This window comes from Gobio gobio (genome assembly GCF_949357685.1).
Source record: "Gobio gobio genome assembly, chromosome: 25".
NCBI classification, from domain to species: Eukaryota; Metazoa; Chordata; class Actinopteri; order Cypriniformes; family Gobionidae; genus Gobio; species Gobio gobio.
The window spans coordinates 15,060,572-15,076,342 of NC_137121.1; the positions used below are offsets into that span (position 1 = coordinate 15,060,572).

The following is a 15,771-nucleotide window of genomic DNA, read 5'->3' on the forward strand; positions in this document are numbered from 1 at the left end:
CTACATTTGTGTGGCTATAATATGTTTAATATAATAACTATTACCGTCATCGGGAGTTCATTCTCCGGAGTCAAACTTGGTAAGTCACGAACGCAAGTTAGAAGTTCGCGTACAAAATATGTCATAAAACACCACTGCCTCATTTCATAAAAAAAAAAACTTAAACATATTAGCCACACACATGTGGTTCAGGCAACGCGTAGTTAGGCCTACATTCATTATCTTATATATTTATAATAAAACGAAGTATAAAACACCCTGCCTCTTTTCGTTTACATTTTAAAAAATAATTAAACATTAATATGTGGTTTAGGTAAGGTGACCAGATTTCTGAAATGGAAACCGGGGACATTTCCTTTGAGAACACAAGCACAGACCATAGACAGTGGTACAGACAAGAACGCATATTGAGAAATGGCCAGAGTCTCATATGTTTCTCCGTCGCTCTGCATACGTCATCTCCCTCATCGCTCTGATTGGTTTTAGGTCTATCCAATTGCGCCGAGAGGCATTTGAGCGACGCCCGTTGGTGACGCCCCTTTGGAAATGATTTGTCTATGAAGCTTTGCCAGACCATAACTCAGTTACTACTGAGAATGGTCTGGTTTTAACCAGGCTAATATTTAATAAGATTAGGGGAAAAATGCCCTTCATAAAAGGTAAAAATATCACAAATATGCATATGTCAAAGCCTTATTGAACACTGGTGAGAATATTGCTTCAGAATACATTTTATTTACAACACACAAAAAAAATCTTTTTTTTTTTCAGGACAAGCACATTTTTTACTCGGACAAGTGGATGACAGATTTACTTGTCCGAAGGACAAGCACGTGAACATGCTTAATGTCGAGCCCTGTGTTGTTCTATATAGATCATCCACCAGATAATTAATTTAAATAAAAAATTCAAAATGTGTGCAATAGAGGATACAAATAATTCTGCAGGACGATTAACATTTTCATTTATATTTTATGAAAACAGCAATCAAATCACATAAATTATTCTGAAAAAAAGTTTTATATACACATCAGCACAATATACAATATAAAATGCACTTCTCTGATGGTATATTTATTTACAACATTCAGTTGATTTCTGTTACTTCTCAAAAGCACACACAACATTTTTAACAATCTTAATTTATCTCATTGTCCCTTTTTCAAACAGTCCAATTTAGAATCATCAATACCAAAAATAATCACAGTCTATCGCTTGTATACCTCTATATCATAAACAATTCACAAATGTTCCCCATAAGAGTGGATTTACAAAGGATTCACATTCTGTGGGATGACCTGGCGGGGGTCACAATTCTGCACAACAATATGATTGAAACCGTCCTGATTGGGAAACGAACAAACTTTAAAAACTGAACTTTGGCAAATCACAGTCAGTTCAATATAGAAACAGTGTAGCTTGTTTTAGACTCTTGTTCTCTTGTCCACTTTAGTAATATGGCCGTTCACCCAGGTGGTCTCTGGATGTACACAGAACTCTTTCCCTGAAAACATCTGAAACCTGAAGAGAAAAGTAAAAGAACAAGATTTAGATCAAAGTGTTTCTTTAATGGAGAGTCTCATTCAGGTTCACTTTGCAGTTTGAAAATGAAATAATTTCTAAGATGACACTCACACAATGGCTCGTCTGGGACAGTCACTGCTGGTCCAGTAGTAAGACTTCACCAGTCTCACAGGAAGCTTCACATTAATGAACTATTCACAGCACTTTGATTTTGCTGCAATAATTGCATCAGCAGCTGAAATATGAAGACAAATAAGGCCATCACAAATCTATTCCATGCCCAGTTGCTATATCTATGTTTAAATCACCTAATGCAACAAATGAAACTAAAACATCCATAAGAAATCTGAAAACAATCCATTTTATCTTAAATAAAAACCAGAGTCCTCACCGCTTGAAGTCATTGGCAGAGAGCAGAAGAGAACCAGGACCAGCAGAAACATCAGGCTTCTCATTCTTCAAGATGTTTGTTCACAATGACAGAAAGAATCTGTAGAGTTGTCAGAGCTCATATTGCAGGTTTTGTTGCATCAAAACAGATGAGAATTTACCTAGTAGCCTAAGAAGAGGAAAAAATGAAGAAGCAGGACACATCTGCTCTGTCGCAGCTCCTCTGATAGTATATTTATTTACAACATTCAGTTGATTTCTGTTACTTCTCAAGAGCACACATAACAATTTTAACAATCTTAATTTATCTCATTAGGTACGTTTACATAGAGCACTGTAATCGGTTTAAAAGTCCAATCCGAATAAAAATACTCCATATAAACACCTCAATCGGAATAAAAATGGCCAAACCAAATGAAATTGTAATCGGTTTGAGAGGGGTGGGATAAACCTTTTCATGAACCGATCAAACGAAAAATTCCACCATGTAAACGACCTGATCCGATTACTTTGAGTGCACGTCTTTCTGTGACGTGATATACAGCGCGCGCCTCCTCAACTGAAGAGCACGCGCTCACACCACGCTAATGTTGACACGAGAGGAAAGTTCATTTTTCTGAGGTATTAAACTTTTTATTTCGTAACATGTTATGAACATGATGTTGGAATAATGACACAGACATAGCCTGGCTACACCATCTCATCTTTACAGCGTTTGTCCTAGGCTTCAACTGCGCCTGACAGAATTATTTATTTTTCTGAGGTGATTCTTACACTTTACGACAAATAATAAATAGCTTTTATAAAACTATAAGTCCTAGTGGCCGTTGAGAGCTGCCATTTCAACGGGGAACAAGCTGCTCTCTGTTTCTCGTTAGTTAAGTTAGCTATAAAAATAAAACAAATTCAACAACTATCAAATTGGTTAAGTAACATTACCCACAGTCTACTTTAATTACTTTTGTTAATATTTATACCTTTGTGATTATGGTATCGTTCCTTAATCATCTGAAATATATATGTTTAGTACTAGTAATGATGCGGAGCACGTCTTGAATGCTTCATTCATGTTTCACCGTATATTCTATGTTTTTATTAATAATTTGAGTGCATTTTATTGTTAATTTTGTGTTTTTCAAAATAAATGAATTGAATTCATTTTTGATTCCGCATTCATCATTCACAGCTGTTGAAATAGCCATTGTATAGGACATAAATTAGGTTAAACTACTGCATGTCCGCCCACAGAAAAAAAAAATATATATAAAAATTACCAACACAGATCCACGATACGTAACGAATCTGATGCGGCAGACATACTGTGTGCGCATGTCACAAAATGATTCCTACAGAAAGTCAGCACATGTAAACACCAGATCGGTTTAGATAACGTCTCATGTAAACAGTCCACCGAATCTTTCAATCGGAATGATTTTAATCGGAAAGACAAAAAAGTGCGCATGTAAGCGTGGCCATTGTCCCTTTTTCCAAACAGTCCAATTTAGAATCATCAATACCAAAAATAATCACAGTCTATCGCTTGTAGCATATAGGCCTACCTCTATATCATAAACAATTCACAAATGTTCCCCATACGAGTGGATTTACAAAGGATCACATTCTGTGGGATGACCTGGCGGGGGTCACAATTCTGCACAACAATATGATTGAAACCGTCCTGATTGGGAAACGAACAAACTTTAAAAACTGAACTTTGGCAAATCACAGTCACGGAGTTTCTGTTTTAAGAATCATTTAACCCTTAGCCTACATACCTTTAGCATTAACAAATATACATTATGTATTACATAATACATCAAAACTATTAAATGTATTGTAACAGCTGGATGAAACCAGGAGAGTAGAGGACACTACACCAGGATGGTAGTTTACACACAATACTTTATTAATCGTTAAAAACACAGCATAACCTCATAAAACACGTTACCGCCCTTGTGTCAGTAGGCGCAGTCACACGCGAGCTCACGTCAGCAGGGAAGGCTCTCTGGGGTTCCCCTTGTCGATTACGTCACACAGTAGGCAGATTGGTCTCAGGTTCGCATCATCCGCAGCCCAGTTTCCGGGTTCCGGGTCACTCAACAGTTCTCTCAGTGTCCTTGGGAGCTCTCCTAGCCAGCGAGTCAACTCCTAACTATCTAACACATTTGCCCCCCGCTTACTGACTATCTTCACCGCCGGAGACACTAATTGTCCCGAGCGGCCGGTTAGCGTTCCCCACAAGTGAGAGCTCTCACCACACAAAACTCAGCCTGCGCGCCTCTTGAGCGGCACTCAAACACTGCTTATATAATCAGGATTCACACGCATCACCTGCGCACATTAATTTCATTACGGGACACCCCTCCACATTAACTGAGGGGCGTGTACGTTAACCATCGCCATTCTCCTACTATTACACTACCCCCCTCCCAGGCAAAAAGGACTCGTCCTCGAGTCAAGCAGATAGCTCATAATCCAGCAACCGGGCTGGTAACTTCCTGGCCCGCGACAACCGTCCCTCAACCAGTTCGTTTTGTGCCACAGCCCGCGACGCACAGGCTACCGACTCCATAAGTCCATCACCAGACAGAGAAGCACCCATATTCAGCCTAGGGACAGATAGAAAAGTAGGGGCAGAGGGCAGCACAGGGTCCGGAGGCAGCACAAGGTCCGGAGGCAGCACAGGGTCCGGAGGCAGCACAGGGTCCGGAGGCAGCACAGGGTCCGGAGGCAGCACAGGGTCCGGAGGCAGCACAGGGTCCGGAGGCAGCACAGGGTCCGGAGGCAGCACAGGGTCCGGAGGCAGCACAGGGTCCGGAGGCAGCACAGGGTCCGGAGGCAGCACAGGGTCCGTCTCCCCCCCATTCTGCTTTTCGGGCACCCCTACAAAGGAATTAGAGACAAATGGCTTAAGGCGATTAAAATGTACAACTCGCTCAGACCCTTTCTCCGGTGGTGCTATTCGGTACAGAACATCCGTAACTCGTTCCATGACAACAAACGGCCCCACAAAATGCCTTTGTAATTTTGGACATAGTCCCCGCTTACGAGCCATATTATTTACCCATACCAATTCTCCTTCTGTATAAAACTGATGAGAAACCTTTAAGTCAAAACATTGTTTCTGCCGTCCTGATGCTTTAAATTGGTGTGTCTTCACAGCTTCTGCTACCGTAGCCAGGCTTTCAGCTACTTTCACCACATAATCACTTACGGAATCAAAATGTTCCACCTCCCCCACTCCCAGAACAACATCAACAGGCAAAACAATTTCTCGTCCAAAAAGAACCTTATATGGTGAAAATTTTGTAGTAGCATGCGTGCTGCTCCTATAAGCCATCATGACATAAGGCAGGAGTGTGTCCCAATTCAGTTGGTTACTATCTACAAACAACGACAGCATGGAAAGCAGGGTCCGGTTAAACCGTTCAACCATCCCATTCGATTGCGGATGATACGCTGTCGTCCTTGTTTTATGCATCTGCAACAGACGACACAATTCTGCAATTAATGTTGACTCAAAGTTACGACCTTGATCAGAGTGAATACTGCGTGGGACCCCAAATCTACACACCCACTCCTGCACAAAAACCTTAGCTATAGATACTGCCTCTTGATTCGGGAGGGCAAATGCTTCGGTCCACTTCGAAAAGTAATCCCCAATAACCAGGATATACCTATTCTTCTCCGCAGACAAGGGCAAAGGCCCCAAAATGTCTACCGCTACCCGTTCAAAGGGCCGAGAAACAGAAGAAAGCTGTAAGGGGGCACGAACATTTAGACCTGAAGACTTACGAGAAGCACATTCAGTACATTCTCTACACCATTTCCTTACATCCTCAAACCACCCGGGCCAATAAAACCGATCTTTTATTTTTGCCTGTAATTTCTGCACCCCAAGATGGCCACCTGTTGCCGAATTATGCAACATTTTTAATACATCTGGAATCATCACCTTTGGAAGGATCACCTGAATTTTTGAAGCTGCATCAGTATTCAAGGGTGGTTGCCGCACCAACCGACCTCGCTCAAACGCCAATTGATTCCACACAGGCAAAAAAACCCTCACCTCTGCTCTAGTCTGCGCTTCCGCAAGCCCCTCCTCCCCTCGCGACCACAACTGAACTACGAGCTGTAAAACGGCCCCTACCAACTCATCGTCAACCTCAACTTCTTCAGAAGGAGCCGATTTACGCACAACGCAGACAGAAGCGCTACCATCCAGACGCGGATCTACAGAATCTTCTCGCTTAGCACGAAATGATGGCAATCGTGAAAGCGCATCCGCGTTAACATGCTTTTTTCCGGGGCGGTGCACAATGGTATATTGAAAACTGGCCAACTGTTCGACCCATCTAGCCAGCTGTCCCTCCAGCCCCTGAAAGTTATGAAGCCACCTTAAAGAGCTGTGGTCCGTACGCAATACAAACTCTTTTCCCAGTAAATAATGTTTGAAGTATTTGGTAAATACGACCAAACTAAGTAACTCTTTTTTTGTAGTGGCATACTTGCGCTCCTGTTTCGTCAACGCTCGGCTCGCATACGCCACAACCCGCTCTAAGCCATCCATCTCCTGTGACAAAACTGCCCCGATCCCCCCATCACTTGCATCAGTGTCCAAAATGAATGCCTTATGCGGGTCGGGATATGCGAGGACTGGAGTGGTCACAAGGGCTGTTTTGAGCTGCAAAAACGCCCGTTGACACTCATCGTCCCACTTAAATTTTCTACCCTTCTCCGTGAGGCGATGTAATGGTCGCGCAATTTCAGCAAACCCCTTAATAAAACGCCGATAATATGATGCCAAACCCACAAAACTTCGCACCTCAGATTGATTTACCGGTACGGGCCACTGCCTCACCGCATCAATTTTAGCTGGATCTGCTCGTACTCCGTCTGCTGATATAACATGTCCTAAATAACGAACCTGAGTGGAAAACAATGCGCATTTCGAAGGCTTAACCTTCAGGTTAGCTTGGCGTAATTTACAGAGGACCTCATCAAGCCGTTGTAGATGTTCTCCAAATGTCCTGCCAAAGACAATAATATCATCTAAGTAAACAAGGCAAGTCGTCCACTGCAAATCCGCCAAAACCAAATCCATAAGGCGCTGGAATGTGCTTGGTGCGTTGCATAATCCGAAACTTAAAACATTAAATTCGAATAACCCCTGTCGCGTTATAAATGCGGTCTTATGTTTATCTTGAGGGTCCACCTCGACCTGCCAGTAACCACTGGCCAGATCAAGAGTGGAAAACCATTGGGCATGAGCAAGACTATCCAACGCATCATCGATACGCGGCAAGGGGTACGCGTCTTTCCGTGTTACATCGTTCAGCCGCCTATAATCGACACAAAAACGAAGTGTCCCATCCTTCTTGCGTACAGGGACCACAGGCGCTCCCCACGGACTACATGACGGCTGAATGATTCCATTTATCTGCATATCCTTAATATGCTCAGTCACTTCAGTTTGTAAATGAAGAGGAACACGACGCGGAGGTAATTTAATAGGCTTAGCATCCCCGGTCTCAATCTGATGCGTTATTACTTGCGTCCTCCCTAAATCTGCCTCATTTATGCTAAAAACCGACATATTCCTACACAACAATTCGCGCACCGCGCGCATCTCAGCATCCCCAAACCCCTTCTCATGCAGATTTAGCCGCTCCATAACTAAGTCAACGGGGAGTGTGGCCCCCATAGAAACACACCCTCCCTCAACCACGGCGTCACAAAATAACGTACCAACTTTCATTCCTCGTTTTAAAATATGGGTGTCATCAGTAACATTGATTACACGAACGGGCAACAAACCCTGATCCACCCTACATACCACCCTTGCAACTAAAAGGTCACAATGGGTACCCAGGGAGGCCGACGGCTCTAACATGCCCTGCAAACTGTCAGACACCCCGTCCACCGCCCCTGTAATCAGAACCTCACCACGGGGGGGAACAGATGTATCAGCATGCACGACCACGTCACAGGACTGCGTAACATTATTTGTTGTACACAGGAGGGGTATTTGTTTTCCCATCAACCGGCAGCTCTTTTGATCAAGATTAATAACAGCGCCAAATTTTAACAGAAAGTCAGCGCCGAGCAGAATTTCTTGAGGCTCCAACTCCGCCACGAGAAACTCTGCGATGACAGCCAGGGACTCAAATTGGCAAACAGTTTGCCAACGCCCCAAAATCGGCATCCTCCCCCCGTTAGCCACACTAACCACGCCCTCGTGATGTTCGAGCCGGGCCCCCCCATTCGTGAGTGCAAGCCACCTTTGTTTTGGTATTATTGAAACTTGTGCACCCGTATCGAGTAACAATTTAACATCACACCCACCTAATTTAGCAGCAAGGAAAATCCCCGGGTTGCCTTGAAACGATGTGGCCAACTGACAAAAACGTTCTTGAATCGGGGCAGGCATTTGGCCTATGGTGCCTGCCCCCTCCCGTTTCCCTGCACATAAGGGCAGTCCCTCCTAATATGCCGATTACAGCCACATTCCCAACAACCACCCCCTAAAGGTTGTACCTGCCTATTCCCGACTCCACTAATTGGTGGCTCAACGTTACTTCTAAAGGGCACAGCTTTTAATGATGGAACTGCCTCTAGGAGTTGTTGCACCGATTTTTGTAGCGTCTGCACTTCATTACGAAGTGCATCCACTACACCCGTTAGCGCATCTACCTTAGTTTCTGCCACAGACATTTGCAAACCCCGTATTCTAGCGTCAGAGGGGACTGTAGACTGTTCTAACCCCTGAATAAGTTCAAATTCCACTGCAATATTAATGGCTTCTTCTAAAGTGATAGGTTTAACACTGCGTAGTCGGATACGAGTGTCCCCATTTCCCACATGTGCAATAAAATGATCTCTAGCCAATAGATCTTGCGTATCTGCACCTACTGAAGGATATGCTTTAGTGGCCAGCCTCCGCAGCGCATTACCAAATTCCCGCAAAGTTTCATTCGGCATACGCTTGCGTGAAGAGAAACTAACCCGGTTCCATTCCGCGGTCTCACATGGTTCAAAACATTTCCCCAAAGCATCTTTCAATAACACGTAACTGCGTTTGGCCTCCAATGGAAGGCCACTATAAATATCTCGAGCGCGCCCTGATAATAAAAGTGCCATAAACTTCAATTTCATTCCGTCATTCCAATTATTCACCACAGCTGCCATCTCAAACTGTTCTTTCCAATCAGACCATTCCCGGCCCGTACCAGTAAAGGTCTCCGGCATAAATACCGGACGTGCAACAGACGCGTTTGAGAACGCAGCTGTGGCTACAGACGAAGATGCACTAGCTGCTGCAGATGGGGCGGTTACTAACCCTTCCCGGTGCTCATCCCTACCCTCCATCATCCAGCTGTTTTATTATTTAGGGAATAAATCCCACCGCTGCCACCAGTGTAACAGCTGGATGAAACCAGGAGAGTAGAGGACACTACACCAGGATGGTAGTTTACACACAATACTTTATTAATCGTTAAAAACACAGCATAACCTCATAAAACACGTTACCGCCCTTGTGTCAGTAGGCGCAGTCACACGCGAGCTCACGTCAGCAGGGAAGGCTCTCTGGGGTTCCCCTTGTCGATTACGTCACACAGTAGGCAGATTGGTCTCAGGTTCGCATCATCCGCAGCCCAGTTTCCGGGTTCCGGGTCACTCAACAGTTCTCTCAGTGTCCTTGGGAGCTCTCCTAGCCAGCGAGTCAACTCCTAACTATCTAACACATTTGCCCCCCGCTTACTGACTATCTTCACCGCCGGAGACACTAATTGTCCCGAGCGGCCGGTTAGCGTTCCCCACAAGTGAGAGCTCTCACCACACAAAACTCAGCCCGCGCGCCTCTCGAGCGGCACTCAAACACTGCTTATATAATCAGGATTCACACGCATCACCTGCGCACATTAATTTCATTACGGGACACCCCTCCACATTAACTGAGGGGCGTGTACGTTAACCATCGCCATTCTCCTACTATTACACTATTGATCGCTGGACTGGAGCATCCCAAGAATCATTTTTGTCATTTTAGAAAACTTGGGCATAAGCCCATACATACCTCAAGAAATCGTAACAACAGATCCTTCGATTATCTCACCGATCGCAACGGTTTATATTCACAATCTATTGCAATAGTCAAAGTATAATTCTATTTTAAAAGGTTTCATTTTTTAATGATCCGTATTTCACCTTTAGGGAAAACGAAGAAGCAGGAATCGCGTCCGGGTTACGGGTCCTCTGATGATATGAGGAAACTGGCGCAGACGACGCGGTTTGGCCGTGAACAATGAACCAAGCCATGAACAATTTACACAATATTTTTTTTTTTTTCAAACACAAACGTAACAAAACATTTGAAGTGAAAAAAGTTGTAATTTCTGTATAGCCTACAGTATAAACAGCTTGTGAAAATGAAAATATTACATAAATATTATAAAATACATTATACGGTACAAATGTTAAAATATTTGTTAAATAGTTTTATTTATATCATATTTATGGGGTTTTGTAAAGTTGTAAAAAGCAAGCAATTAAAAAATATTATAACAAAAAGTTAAAATAATATTATTTTGAACTGCTTGTTATTTACAATGGTTACTAAATGTTTTAATAGAAAAAAATGCGGGTTCAATAATCCTAATAATTAATTAATTTATTAATAGATAATAACAAATGAGATTTCAGTAATATTTTCTCGGTTTCATTTCAGAAATCTGGTCACAAAATGTTATTTTCTGTCAAACTAAAATAAGAGTCTGGACATTTCTGAAGATCAATCCAGACATCTGCAGGTTCCTTCAGGGTCCACAAGACTGCTGATGTTCAGGCATTTTAAGATTACAAAATTACAGTTAGTAATGAATGTATGAGGAACACACGTCATGCATTCATTAAAAATTGGAATTTGGTCATCATCAAATGACTGAACAGCAGCAGTGCACACAAATTTTGGACATTTTTACATATTTTGTATGCAGCCTAGCATCATTGTACCATCTTTAATGAAAGCCTATCAGACTGAAAACTTTCATCAGTAGGTGGCAGTAGAAGACTGCAGAACTAACAAGTGGATATTGTTCCTTACTTTTATTATATTCATATTTATATTTGCCTTCAGTGGTCACATTTAGACAATTCCCAATAATTACCATGATAATTCCCATCTTAGAAATAAAAATCACAATTGTAACAACAATCCACCACCAGATGTCAGCCAAGAACTCCTCTTTTTTTGCCAGTGTGGAAGAGACTCACCCAATGTACTTCCTAAAACCCTGCAAATATCTCCAGACATATATAACTTACTTCCCTTTTTAAAATAAGCTGAAATCCACTCCATTATGAAGGTATTTTATTTGCATACAAACTGTAATATCCATTTTAAAACTAAAAGAGTTTACGGCTAACTGTTAGCCAAATATAGTTTGATTCTGAACTGCATTTTGTTAAATAAAGAGATGATAATATGCATTAAAAAATTTATTAATAAAAACATTTGCATTATGTTCATCTAAACATTTATTTGTCCTTGCACCATTAAAATGCACATAAATTAAAGTGAAATGTAGTAGAGTACATAAATATGTACCACTGTATTGATTTTTTAAATATCTTTGCAATGTAAACAATATAAAATATGCATGTAAAGTATGTACATTACACATTAATATGATACTATATTATATTAATGACCAGAATTGAAATGCAACTCTCAAGGGTCCTTGGCTTGAAAAAGTTTGAAACCCTTGTGTTAGGCCAAATGATGTGCAAATATTGTTGAGAGGATACACAGTATGATTATGACTATAGGCCATCAAAATCAGAGAAGTCAATGACCTCTGTTGTTTCTCAGCGGCTAAATCCTAAATCCTAGTTTTAGTCTTAATTCTCATGTTCTGGCCACTGCCTCTACATGGTCAAATCATACAGATACACACTGTATCAGATTCTGAACTTAAAAGGACAGTGTCACTTCCTATTATCAACGTCACCTTTGTTTGCAGGGAGAAAAGAGAACTAAGTCTGGTTACATTTGAAGATACACCTTCTCAAATTCAACAGTGAAATGCACATGACCACAAACCAGTGTGGTTGAAAATGATCACTCACTGTACGTCACTCACACTCAAAAGGGCATAAACTGTTGTCAAACTTTCCATCTGGTGTACACGTACAAAACAATGGTATCAGTGGCACACATTGTATCTCGTGCTAGAATGACGAGTTGTTCAGCAGTAGTGAAATCAATTATGATGTAAACAGTGCTTGCCTCATATTCATGCGCTTCACATGCTGTTTATAATAAGCATCTGAAAAAAAAAAAATCAAACAGTGAAGAGTGTAAATATAACTTTGTTTAGGTCCGTTCACACAACAAGGTTGATAACTACACCAATCAGGCATAACATTATGACCACTGACAGCAAGTAAACATTTTGTCCTCAAAGTTGATGTGTTAGAAGCAGGACAAATGGGCAAGCGTAAGGATTTGAGCGAGTTTGACAAGGGCCAAATTGTGATGGCTACTGGGTCAGAGCAGAGAAAAGACGGATGCGACAGCTTGAGCAGACTCCTAAATGTGTTCTACTACAACAACTCTTCCTCTTCTCTAAAGCAGCCCAACATGGCTTCACCTCCTTTGTTGCATGTTCCCGGGGGCAGAGTTTATGTAAATTTTAGGGTTTGTGATGTCATCAACCCGGGAAGAAGCTTGTTGTAGTCCCAACCAGCCATTTGTTGTAGTCCTTAAAAATCAATTTCTGTAAAAGGAAATATCTCCCTTTGTATTGAACTTATAGTTATTTCAGTGAAACCTTCCAGGGAGGAAAATCACTTTTATAACTTTTCCATATAAAATTGCTTACTACATTAAGACGACAAAGTGGATTTATGTTGCATGTTAAAGGTGCACTATGTAACTTTTCCGTCCACTAGAGGTCGCCTGTTCAAAACAAAGGCGTAGTTTGATGACGCCACGTTTGAGCGCAGAATCGTGGGACATGTGGTCTTCACCTCACAGCCGGTGGAAAAGAATCGGGATAGGACTCAGGCAGAAATTATGTTCATGGATGCGATTATTAACGTTACTGTATTATGAAGCAGAGCAGGACCGAGTGTTGTGGAGCTGAGCAAGGCCGCTGGAGCGATTGTTAAAGGTCCCGTTTTTCCTGTTTTTTTTTTAAGCTTTGATTGTGTTTACAGTGTGCAATATAATGGTCATGTTTCGCGTGTAAAAAAACAGTATTCTTCACACAATTTACTTATCTGTATACCGCTGTTTTCACTGTCCTAAAAACGGCTTGAAAGATTTCCCTATTCTATGAAGTCCCTCCTTCAGAAATACGTAACGAGTTCTGATTGTGCCAGCGGTTCCCGTGTTGTGATTCGACAGCAGCTTAGCGCACGTTGCCCGGAAAGGTCACGCCTCTTACCATAACGGGGAGATGCATGTGCTCAAAGTACAGCGTCCCTGGCCAAAGAAAGGTGATTTGACTCCGGGATGAAAATAACAGCGTCTCGACGACATGGCGACAAACACACTCTACAAACGCAACCGAACGCAACACTTCCTCTTCTCCACGTGGGAGAGCAACAAGACCACGCCCCTTTTTTGCGTATTTTTGTGGGCGGAGGTTAGTCAACAAACTGTTCTACTGACGTCATTAAAGCAGGATGTACAGGGATGTATTCCAAACCGGTCGTTCGCTGTAGGCTTTGAAAGGGAACTTCTGTTAAATAAAATATCTTGCTTGGCATTGAACTTTGAGCTTTATAATTTTACAGGTATTATTTATGCTCTAACAGCAACATTACACACTAACTAAAGTTTGAAAAATGGGATCACGAAGAATAGGACCTTTAATGAGAAGAGCAGCGGGACTTTTATTATGCCACTGTCGCCGGCGCCACTTCCGGACGCAGCTCTTTTTATCATATCAGATACATCTGAGTGTGTTAAAAATGATGTTATGACGTTACTCTGTGCGTTCGCTCGGCGGCTGCTATGACACTTGTTCACACTGAAGTAAGAGTAAAGCGTTTCTGCAAAATAAAACCGGAAACCGAGGGTAACGCACATATGACTGAATTGACAGGCGACTCCCTCACACGTCCCGGTTCCTTGGTTAAAATAGCAATTTCTCACGATTTACAAATAGTTGGAAACATTTTGGATATTTGAAGTACTCAACTGAACAAAATATATAATACTGGCCTAGTGGTTTTTGGATATTTTACTCCAAAAAAATTACATAGTGCCCCTTTAATGCAGTAATATGCAAAATACGAATGTTAATTCGTTTTCAACTGTACACAAATCTCGAAACCGGACAACCTATGTAAGTGTGAACCGTGAATAATAGCGCATGGTTATAACAAATGAACAAGTTTGAAAAAGTCAAATTGAGAAAGTCTTTATTTTGAGGAGATTAAGTTAGCAAAAACTTACAAAAATAGAGATCTTCAACATTATACAGTATGTTTTGTCTCTGACACAATACAAAAATATTCAAACTCATTTAATTTTCTTCTATAAACGTTGAGCTATACGCTAATGTTTGGTAATATCTTTCAGCACAGAACACTCATTAGAAATACATTAGTAAAACAAATGACAATAGTCATAAAGATAAACAACGTACATTCTGGATTGTTTAACCCCATAGCTTCGATATGCTGATTAGTTAGTGACAATGCATTTGTCGGTGAGTACAATTACTGCATTTTTTTTTTTTCATTTTGCTCAGACTCCTCACTTGTCCTTAACTTTCCAAAACAGAAGTTCAGAAGTTGAAAGAAGCAGCTCAACATGATTACAAGGTCCCCTGGCCCCCGAGGCGCATGCTGTCGATTTTCTTGATGTGCTTCTGTACCCATGAGTCAGTGGGATTGGCGCACACCTGACGGCCCTTTATGGTCTTGAACCTGTACAGAGAATTTCAGTACCATCAAACACACATTAACTTGCTCTGTTGGTCAAATGAGTTCAAATCTATTTAAACAATAATAATATTTATACACAAACACAAAATCACAGTTGTTACACTTACATCACGGCTTCTTTGATGCACTGCTGGCTTGTCATGCTGTAATCAGCCACTAGTTTGAATGGCAGAGGACGGTCCGTATAGGAGAAACAGCATTTTTGTGGTGAAACACGCATTCCTGCATTACAGAAAACAACCAAGAATTATTTGTTAAACTTTTAAAAAGTTCAATATACAACTAGACTGTAATACAACAATTATACTGTAATACAATACACAACAATCTGTGTCCTCCATACCTTCACTGAGGCTAACTGCGCACAGAAGTACCGCCACTGCGGAGAAGATGATGAAGCGAGAAGCAGTCATACTGGCCGTTTTGTTTAACTAGTTCGCTGGATGAATAGAGAGTCTGTTGAAGCACTCAAGCTGGATTTGATGCTGTACGGCTCATTCCGTCCAAATTTATACAGATTGTTCTGTGATGGGGAGAATCCCTTTATGGGAGGATTTTGCGGAGGGGGATTTTGTTTTAAAAATTCACCCACACAGTTAGAAAGTACAGCAGTATCTGTTGTCATCCCCATCACACACGTGATTCTGACCGTCACAAGACATATTTAGGCATTGGATTAGACAATACTGTCTCGCTTTAAGGGACAGCCCTAACAGAAAACCTTTCACTTCCTCTTTCGCTACAGTGGGTTGACATAAAAAAAAAACACTGGAGTACTGAACACAATGTGCCATTTTACTACTAGGAAATTAAATGCAATGTGAACTTTGATGAATGCATATGGAATTCCAGAGGAGGAACATTTTAGTCATGTTTGCTAAAAATTGTGGATTGTGA

The 15,771-nt window shown here is 41.6% G+C and overlaps 1 protein-coding gene across 1 annotated transcript; it reads right to left on the bottom strand.

Annotated features, from left to right (window-relative positions):
* Positions 1-14,330: 14,330 nt before the first annotated feature.
* On the bottom strand, positions 14,331-15,520 carry ccl35.1 (chemokine (C-C motif) ligand 35, duplicate 1). Its single transcript, XM_079809378.1, has 3 exons — positions 15,218-15,520; positions 14,982-15,096; positions 14,331-14,856 (listed from the first exon to the last, which is right to left on the bottom strand). Exons 1-3 carry the CDS (start codon positions 15,285-15,287, stop codon positions 14,745-14,747), a joined length of 297 nt encoding a protein of 98 aa, XP_079665504.1. The 5' UTR covers positions 15,288-15,520; the 3' UTR covers positions 14,331-14,744.
* Between the last annotated feature and the right edge of the window lie 251 nt (positions 15,521-15,771).

Excerpts from the sequence above, each read along its gene's own strand:
- ccl35.1 (XM_079809378.1), bottom strand. The coding sequence starts at position 15,287 with ATGACTGCTTCTCGCTTCATCATCTTCTCCGCAGTGGCGGTACTTCTG. Across the intron at positions 15,097-15,217 it reads CGCAGTTAGCCTCAGTGAAG|GAATGCGTGTTTCACCACAA; the intron begins GTATGGAGGACA and ends TCTGTAATGCAG. Across the intron at positions 14,857-14,981 it reads TGCATCAAAGAAGCCGTGAT|GTTCAAGACCATAAAGGGCC; the intron begins GTAAGTGTAACA and ends TTCTCTGTACAG.